The sequence below is a fragment of the Crocodylus porosus genome, unplaced genomic scaffold, assembly GCF_001723895.1.
Source record: "Crocodylus porosus isolate Cpor-Errol unplaced genomic scaffold, CroPor_comp1, whole genome shotgun sequence".
Lineage (NCBI taxonomy): Eukaryota > Metazoa > Chordata > Crocodylia > Crocodylidae > Crocodylus > Crocodylus porosus.
The window spans coordinates 52,209,209-52,218,733 of NW_017728949.1; the positions used below are offsets into that span (position 1 = coordinate 52,209,209).

A 9,525-nucleotide genomic window follows, 5' to 3' on the forward strand; every position below is an offset into this window, starting at 1 on the left:
GCACTGACGAGAAGGGAGTTCCCCAGCCTGTAGGTATGGTGCTGGTTCTTCCTCCCCAGGTGCAGCACCTTGCACTTGTCGGTGTTGAATCCCATCCTGTTCTCATCTGCCCACCCGTGTAAACTGTCTAGGTCTGATAGCAGCCTATTCCTCCCGTCTAGTATGCCCACTTCTTCCCCACATCTTAATGTCGCCTGCGAATTCGAACATGGTGCTTTTCACCCCCTCATCCAAGTTGCTGATGAAGATGTTGAACAGCATGGGCCCGAGGACCAAGCCCTGGGGGACCCCACTGCCTACATCCCTCCAGGTTGAAAATGAGCTGTCCACTACCACTCTCCTAGTTTTTTAGTAAGAATGGTGTGAGGGACAGTGTTGGAGGCCTTCTGGAAGTCCAGAAAGATTGTCCACTGCTACCCCTGCATCCAAGGATTTGGTGACCTGGTCATAGAAGGCCACCAGGTTGGTCTGACAGGACCTGCCTCTAATGAACCTGTGTTGGTTGCCCCTAAGCATCTCCTCCTCCCTCCCCCCCCGGCCCCTGGTGGACATGGGCCAGGATAATTCTCTCAGAAAGCTTACCCAGGATCGAGGTAAGACTAACTAGCCTATAGTTTCCTGGGTCGTCATTCCTCCCTTTTTTGAAAATGGGAACCACATTGGCCCTCTTCCAGTCCTCTGGCACCACACCAGAGCACCACAAGTGCTCGTACAGCTGTGCCAGGGGTCCTGCAATGACCTCAGCTAATTTCCTCAGCACTCGGGGGTGGGGATCGTCTGGACCTGCTGATTTAAATACATCCAGTCCCTCCAGGTGTTCCCTGACTAGATCTTCCCTGACGCTAGGCCTGGGTGCGCCTCCCCTGGGGCCTGCAGAGGGCCCGGTGTGGGGGCTGATCCAGTCCCCACTCAGGAAAATGGAGGCAAAGAAATTGTTAAATTGGTTAGCTTTGTCCTCTGATGTGATGACCAGATTTCCTAGTGTGTTTTGCAGAGGCCTCACATTACCCAGTACTTTCTTTTTACCCCCTCTACCCTTCTCTGTGATTCTATGAATTCACCTTTGGAGGTCCCTTCTAGCCCAACTTCTGTATGATTTCTATGAATTCCCAGAGCTAATCAACACGGGCCCCACATCAGTAGACGTCACTGTGCTCCCAGGAGTTGAATAGTGTGGAAAGGGTTTAGCTGGTAACAAACAAAGAATGGAGTGGGGGGAAAAGAACCTAAATATCCTCTTGGTTTCCTCAGGTCCTGCCAACTTCACAGAAATCACGAAGGATTTTGATGAGAATAAAGAAAACAAAACTCCGGAAGGCTCCCAGGGGGAGGTCGACTGGCTTCAACAGTACGACATGGAGCGGGAGAGAGAGGAGCAGGAACTGCAGCAGGCACTGGCTCAGAGCCTTCAAGAGCAAGTAAGAGCACATTTTCCTGCCCCTGCATCTCTCCCCAGGAACTTAAGGGCAAGCTGGCCCAGTCCCCAGGCATCTCATGGTCTCCCTGTTATGCCAATCTGGAAGAGAGTAGGCTCAGAAAAGCAGGTTAGTCTAATGAATGAATAGCAGGCTTGAAATTAAACACAGTTTAGGAGGAATCGTGGAAGCGCTGGTTTCCTTTCCCTCCCTCTAATTCACATCCCATTAAGGCTTTGCAACCAGGTCTAACAAGAGTGCAAGGAGCTGGGTCCCCAGCAGCAGACCACCACACCAAGAGAGTCCTTTCAGCCGCATCCCTCACTTAAACCAGGCCGTGATCAGCTGCCGCCCTATGGCTGTGAGATCCCATGCGGTGTGCAGGCAGGTTGCTCAGAAAAAAAGTCCAAAGCTAGCACCATGAGTTACAGCCCAGAGCACCCAAAGACCCAGTTCAAACCGTGGGCCAGGAAGAGCATGGTACTGAGCTACAGGTAGCCCCATTCTGTACCCGATGAAGCTTGATGTATTTCCAGCTGTGAGACCGTGTACTCCAGGCCTGTGCTGCAGGGATCCCTTAACCAGGAATCGACCTACCAGTCAGATGCAGATTTGGCAAGGGGAATGCCCTTGGTTATATGTGGGCATCTAGAGGTGCGGAGAGTTCCTGCCGTGTTGTGTGTGCATGTCAGGCTAGACTTACTTAGACAGCCTGGAGTCAACTTAGTGTGTCATTGATATAGTCACCGCTGCTACCGTACAGGAGGGTGAAGGTTGAATAGAAAAGCTGGTCTGCTTTGTGTTAATGTTTCAGTTCTCCATCCTGGGGTTGGGCTTTGCCATAAGGGCCAGGGGACAATCTCCTCACCCTTCATCATATTCCTGGAAATTAACTCTTTCATGGTTGCACTCCATGCCAGACATAGTGTTGTATCTGCCTGACTGAAACAGACTCCTAAGTGCTTTAGGCCCCTGCCACACATTGTACCTAGGAATTAATCAATCAATAGAAATCCTGGAGAAGTGGGGCTGGAAGGGACCTCCAGAGGTCAAATCTAGCCAGCCCCCCTGCATGAGGTAGGATCAGCCCTGCCCAAACCACCCGAAACTAATCCATAATCTAAACCCTTCATAAGACTGCTGTCAACCCTGACACAACACCAGACCTCAGACCCAAGCCTGGTGCAGGTGAAACAGGGGAACAACAGCAGCCAATGACCTGCTTCTGTAAAAAGCTGCTAATATGCACCAAGAGATTCCAGGTAGAGGCCATGCTCCTACTACAGAGGAAAGCAAAGCCCCCCAGTCCATACCAACCTGACCATGGGGTAGAATTCCTTCCTGACCCCAAATATGGCATCAGTCTGACCCTGGGTGGAGCCAGGACCATCTAGCAAGGACCCTGCGAGGTTGGTCCCAGCAGGAGCATTGGTACAGCCCAGTCCCCATCCCAAGCCTGGGCTGAAGCCAACACCCAATGTCTTTAAGGAAGGTTTAAAAACACCCTGACACTTCGAACAGAAAAGGGGATCAGGGGCAACCAGCAAAGCACAGAAGCCTGGAACACCCTTTTAGTAAAGCACATATTGCTATGCCTAGATCATTCCTGCCCAGTGGCTGTCCCACCTCTTCTTAAACACTTCCCAGTGAAGGAGAGTCCCCAGCTTCCCTGGGAGTCTGTTCCACTGCCTTACAATTAGGAAAAGCTTTGCTGTTAAAATAATCACATCTTAAGTTGTAACCCAGCCACATGTTAAAGCAGTTAGTGGCATCTTGAAATAAGGAATAAGCCACACAGTTTTTCCACAAAAAATGTGGAATAACTTTTGAAGCTGGTTCCTATGATGCCTGTAATTGAACATGTGGCCAGGTGCCCCTGTGGCTGGCAGCCCAGATCAGCTGATGGGGCTCCCAGCTGTGGGGGCTTAGAAAATTAGAGTTGGAAAGTACCTCAGGAGGTCACATCTAGTCCCAGCTACATCATCCCAGCCAGGACTTTGTCTAGCCAGGTCCAAAAAAACCTCCAGGGATGGAGACTCCACCACCTCTGGGTAGCCTGTTCCAGTGCTTTGCTACCCTCCTAGCGAGAGAGTTTTTCCTAATATCCAACCTCAGTGTTTCTTGCTGCAACTTGAGCCCATTGGTCCTTGTCCTGTCATCTGCCTCCACTGAGACCAGTCCAGCTCCATCCTCTTTGCAGCCCCCCTGCAGGGAGCTGAAGGCTGCTATCAAATTCTACCCCCACCCCCCTGCTTCTCTTCTCCAGACTGAATCAGCCCAGTTCCATCAGCCTCTCCTCACAAGCCATGTGCTCCAGCCCCCCAAACCATTTTCACTGCCCTCTGCTAGACTCTCCAGTGTGTCCTGCTCTCTCCTGTGTCCCCAGCCTGGAACACAAATCCCTTGGCACACTTGATTGTATTGTACAGAGTTACAGGGTTGTGGTCAAGGGCGCTGGGATGTGTTCAGACCCTGAATTAAGGAGCCCACTTTGAATCACAGCATTGGAAGAGATGTCAAGGGGCATCTGGTATGGTGCAGTTGTGAAATGTTTGAGATGAATCGCCCTGCTATGTAGTACATGTGGGGAGCAATGCTGATTGGCTTTGGAAGTAATCACAGCCCTATTCTTCAACTGGAATAAATGTGACTATAAGGAACCCTTTGAAGGGTGATGGGAGAAGCATAGGGGCATGCGTCCAAAACTTTAGCAGGGTTTGAAGTGACCAGCTTTGGGTCTGAGAGGTAGTTAGCTGTGTTAGTCTGAAGTCAGTCAGGAGGTAAGGTAGATATGCACCTTTATAGGCTGACTAAATAAGATACATACAGAGAGAAAGTGCTCCCAAGCATTCCTGAACCCAAGTTCACTTCATCAGACACTGAGCAATGCAGATTCCCAAGTGCTTTAGGATTGAAGGTGAGAAGCTTTGATTCTAACATCAATCACTGCTCATTGATGCCAGTGTTTGCAAAATCTTTCCCTGGGGTTGGAAAGTAGGAAGAATTTTCCCTGAGTTTTGTGAAGCTGATGGCTCAGTTACTCCAAGCACTTTTAAAACAAATGGTAGACATTTTACTGTTTTAATTTGGGGCTTGTGTCCTACATTTCAGACAGAAAATCACCCCGTTTTTGAGGGGGGGGTTTGAAAGCGCAAGGGGCTTTGTGCACTGGGGAAAGTCTTTTGCTGGATAAAAGACTCGCAAACTCTCTCTGATGCTTTTCAAACCAACAACCCAAAGACAGCACATGGTGTTAACCAGGACGTGCTCCACTGCATACCAAGTCGTCAGCAGCTTTGACGAGTCTTAATTAAGACCCATCCCCCGGGCCTCTTGCACTGGAATACTGGACTCTAGCTGATTGCAAACATTCCTTCGCGTGGAACTTTTAATTGACAATGTCAGGTTTGTTGTAGAAACCAGAGCAGCGCAGTGTCAGCGGGAACGCACACTGCAAGAATTTTAAACAGCCGGGGACTTCTGCGAACTAAGTTTGATTCTCTTCCCATCAGGAGGCACGAGAACAGAAAGAAGATGATGACCTCAAGCGAGCTACTGAATTAAGTCTGCAAGGTGAAATTTATTTAACTCCCTCCATAACACTGCTTTTCAGGGGCCCAAAATCCACGTGGGATTCTGAAAGGCAGCTGGGAGTTTGTGTCCTTTTTCTCTTTGATGGGACTTCACTCTGCTTGTGTCAGCTTTCTTGTTTCCATTCCATTATGGAAACAAGGGCCAGGGAAAATCCCTCAAGTGGAAACTGTCCTAGGCTTTTTTAGTGGGGGGTTCATTCCTTTAATTCATCTTTTTTTTTTTTTTTTTTTTTAAGTAACATTGGCAAACATTTGACACATGGGTTTTGAAACTCTCCATTCCCTGAAAGCCAGCTCCCTATGGCAAGAGACACCTGCGTCTGAGACATCTGAAGAGTGTTACCTTAGCTAGATTGACATGTGGGTGCCCCTGTTCATCCAGGAAAATGAGAAATACTTTATATTTCATCAAATGGCAGTTCTCAATCTTTCTAGACTCAAGGCACTCCTCACTGGATTCAAGGGACCCCTTGGAAAAGCTCTGAGCTTTTGCTTGGTTCTTGACTAATTGGTTTTTGACCCTAGAAAATACTAGAGCCGTTCTGTTATGAACAACTCGGATGGACACAACAGGAGAGAATGCTTGTGGCCCCTGGATTTCTGTTCGAAAACTCTGTTTATCTTGTGATTCACTTGTAGTGTTTGCAACCCAACACCCAACTGCTTGGCACTCTGTGGCATGCTTAAAAGGATCTCATGGCACCCCAGGGTTGGAGATTCAGTGGTGCAGTGTGGCCTAGCTCAGATTCAGCCAGTTTCTACTGCCAGTGTCCTGGGGCGTTGTTGGCACCTTCCTGACTTCACACTCCCCAGCTTTGGAGTTGTAGCCAGACAACAGCCTTCTCCAGGTGGCTGTGTGCATTGTCCCTACCACTCTCAGTCCTTAGTAGCCTGAGAGAACTTGGCATTGGGATTTCAGTATCCTCTTGATTTGCAATCACTTAATTTTCTTTCACGCCTTGAACCTTGTCAGATGAATTTCAATGAGCTACCGCATCATTCATAAGTGTCAGCAGATACCTGCCTAAAGGGGTCTGCTAATAACCTTTCTCTACAAAGCAGCTGTTCTGTTTTAACAAGCAGCCAGCAGTACTTTCTTCTAGGGCCCTTTATGGGATTCTCGTAATCCAGAGGCTAGGAGCAGGCTGGGATTTAGTTAATCTATCACTGAGTTTCCATATGTGACCTATTTAGAGGGCAGAATTTCTCTTTGGTGATGAAATATATCAGCACTGGCAGAAAAGCCTTCTTGGCTAAGAGCCATTCAACTCGAGAACAAACTTCTGGAGGCTGTTAGATTAATACCGGCTGCTGCTTTATTTTATTTATCTATTTGTTTATTTTTTTTTGGAGGGCTGGCTTTAAGAACCTCTTTGGCAAAGAATTTTCACAATAGCTGGCACGATCCTAAATTAAAAAAGAGAGCATGTTCCCCCTGCTAGCCATGGACAGCAGAAGAGCAGAAGGCTCTTGTCCATCTGAGCTGCACAAAGTAGATTTGTTTAGTACAAAGTTAAATCCTCCTAAGAGCACTGTGAGCTGAGAATACTGTGTCCAGGGGGACACTGCTGCCCTTCTGGCTCTCATACAGCCACTCACAGCTGCCTCAGATGCTTGTCTGAACTGAGCACGCCGCTCTGTGAATATAGCGCCTGGTTTGAAATGACAGTTCGTAGCTCTTCTCCACTGACGCGACAGCCAGCCCGGTAAGAGAGGTGCCATTGTTTCACTTGATCTGGGACCCCCAGAGCTTATGGCATGTATAACTATACAATCAAATTAAGCTAGGGAAGCTAAAAAAAAAAAAAAAATTACCAAGCAGCCTACATATTGCAGTGACTTTCTGCATTTTTTATTTGACCTACTGAATAAAAGGGTAGAAGCTTTGTAGATGGATCTGCATGCTATAGGTAGGTTCTGTTCTGTGAATCCAGTATACAGCATAAGTTATTTCACTTTCTTTGTCTGACATGATAATAGACAAATTCTTGGAGTGCCCAGAGCCCCTTGCTTTCGTCCGTGAGGAGCCTTGAAACTTTAAATATTTTCATTAGGGCCAGCTAGTAGAGTTGGACGGCCCTGCAAGCTCTGTGATCACACCTGCTTTCCCGTACATTTCCTGCCACATTTTCTCACACAGCATCATTGTCTTTGTGCCATTTAGAGTTTAACAGCTCTCTTCTGGACAGCGTTGGCTCTGACGAGGACTCTGGGAATGAGGATGTTCTTGACATGGAGTACTCGGACGCCGAAGCAGAAGAGCTGAAAAGAAACGCTGAGGTAGCAATCCGCAATTTTGGATGCTGAATGAGAAACGAGCCGCTTGTTCGGCTGTTCAGCACTTGCTGTTTGGGAGCAAATGCATCTGTTAACCTTTAAAAGACACAAGAAGAGAAGAGATGCCATGTACTGGGGCAGACTGTTGCCTCCTGTCTCTTGTCACACAGCGGCGAAAAGTGAATCTGAAAGGGAGAGTGAACTGGGTCTGACCAGGGTATTTTTCCCCTGTTCCCCTCCCACCTACAGCCTCCAGCATTTAAGGTCTAAGATGTTCTGATTCAGAAGCCGTGCCCCTCACTCCCCTGCTCAATAGTTCCTGATACCGCCGTCCTCCAAGAACAGGCCTAATCCCTTGGTGAACCTGGCTGAAGTCTATACTTCTACCTCCTCTGGTGACAACGAGTTTCACCCTTTAATGGGGTGAAAAAGAACTTTGATTTTGTTAAGTAGTTGCTCTCTTCATTTGACAGACAAAACGATATAAGGGCTTTCCTCACTGCAGGAATTGCTACCAAGAAACCTTGAGTGTAGTTTTGAAGTGGGGAGGTGTAGCGGGGGAGCCAGGAAAGGGTGATTACTACTGCTACAAGTGTTTTTTGTGTGTGTGTGTGAAACAAAATAGGTGATGGGCCCGTTAAGAAAGGAAGTCTTTTAGACCATGCAGTGGTTGCTCTGAGGTGTTGGGGGAGAAGGTGCATGAGTTCTGGGTCAGGTGTCACACAGCTCATCTCCCATCTCTCTGTTATGCTCTCTGCCCCACGGAGCAGCCCTGCCTGAGAGCTGCTTGTTTCCTTCTTCGGAAGGAACATGTGCTACAGCCATGGAGAAGGGGGTAAGAAAAGGTGTGTTGGTTACTGGCAGCACTGTGGAGGAGAATCTCTGTGCCCCCCTCTGGGCATGGAGTGCCAGTTCCACGCCCTGCTTATCAAAGATGTTCTTAACACTGTAGTAACCAACCTGACTCCCAGGGTGGTTTATTTAACTTTATCTCTGTGGACTTAGTACTGACATCCGTGGAAATCATTTACTTGGGGAAATTAGCTTGACAGTGCAAAGCAAAATGGAGAGCATGTGTCATCCAGTTGGTCCAGAAGGGAGAGCTGTGCTGTTCCACTGGTGACTGGGGACATGGAAACAATTCAGAAGTGTCCCCCACCCTCCAGTTCTCAAGGGATACTCTTTTCTTGTTGTCCAGTCCAGTTTCTATGCACCTGAGTGTATTTCTTGTTCAGGCAGCTGCTGTGGACACAGGACCCAAGGCCAAATTCTAGCCATAGGACTTGTTCTGAATCCAGTGCCAAAATAAAAGCAAATCCTTTTAAACACTGTTTTCCAGGTAGGAGAACTCCCTCATTCCTATCGTCTCATCAGCGTTGTCAGCCACATTGGAAACACATCATCTTCAGGTAGGGAATATACACTTTGGTATCTTCTTTTAACTGCTCTTGCACTGCTTAAAGATACGTAATGTTGAGTTACTGTAACAGCATCATACGTAGGTTCAGGGGAACATTACAATCCATTTTCTTGGTCACTGTTAATTAGTAAGAATAACCTTTCAGTTTGTAATTGAGCTTCCAAAATAAATCTTTTTCCAGTGGCTGAACAATATGTTTCGTAGGGCCCAACCACACATTCAAATGGAAGCTGAATAGAAACCAGCTATAAAGTGGTTGCACTTTTTACAAACACTATTTTGTAGCTGGTCAGTTCTTTTTGTAGCTGGATGGCCACTTTTATGGTGTGATAATTGCTTTGCACTTGTGGCTGGTCTGAATGTATTGTGATTAACCCATTCATGGTGTGACAATTACTTTGCATATGTGGCTGGTCTAAATTTGTTGTGTGATTAACCAGTTTATTGCATAATATATGCAATGTGTGGCAGGAGCCTAAGAAAAAGAGGGTTGGAAGGGGCTGCGTAGGTCACAAGGGCTTTCCAAGTTGCTTGAGGCCAGGCAGTCTCATCAAGGTGTCAAAACAATTAGTTGATGGGTTTTTGAGCTAGCATGTGGAAAAAATGTGTCTTTTTTTGTTTTGAAGGGCATTACATCAGCGACGTCTACGATATCAAGAAGCAGTCCTGGTTCACGTACAATGACCTGGAAGTGTCCAGAACTCAAGAGGGCACCGTACAGTGTGACCGAGACCGAAGCGGCTACATCTTCTTCTACATGCACAAGTAAGAGAGTCTTGGAGCTTAGGGCAAAAGTGTTTTAAAAAAAAAAAAAAAAAAA

The 9,525-nt window shown here is 47.4% G+C and overlaps 1 protein-coding gene across 3 annotated transcripts in view; it reads left to right on the top strand.

The window, feature by feature from the left end:
* The window catches only part of USP37 (ubiquitin specific peptidase 37), a 46,807-nt gene that overhangs the window by 30,108 nt on the left and 7,174 nt on the right, over window positions 1-9,525 (top strand). For all 3 annotated transcript variants that reach the window (XM_019553885.1, XM_019553887.1, XM_019553886.1), the window contains 5 exons: window positions 1,252-1,418; window positions 4,928-4,988; window positions 7,173-7,288; window positions 8,625-8,694; window positions 9,332-9,470. In XM_019553885.1, the coding sequence (XP_019409430.1) occupies window positions 1,252-1,418; window positions 4,928-4,988; window positions 7,173-7,288; window positions 8,625-8,694; window positions 9,332-9,470 (553 nt within the window). The remainder of the gene's footprint in view (window positions 1-1,251; window positions 1,419-4,927; window positions 4,989-7,172; window positions 7,289-8,624; window positions 8,695-9,331; window positions 9,471-9,525) is intronic.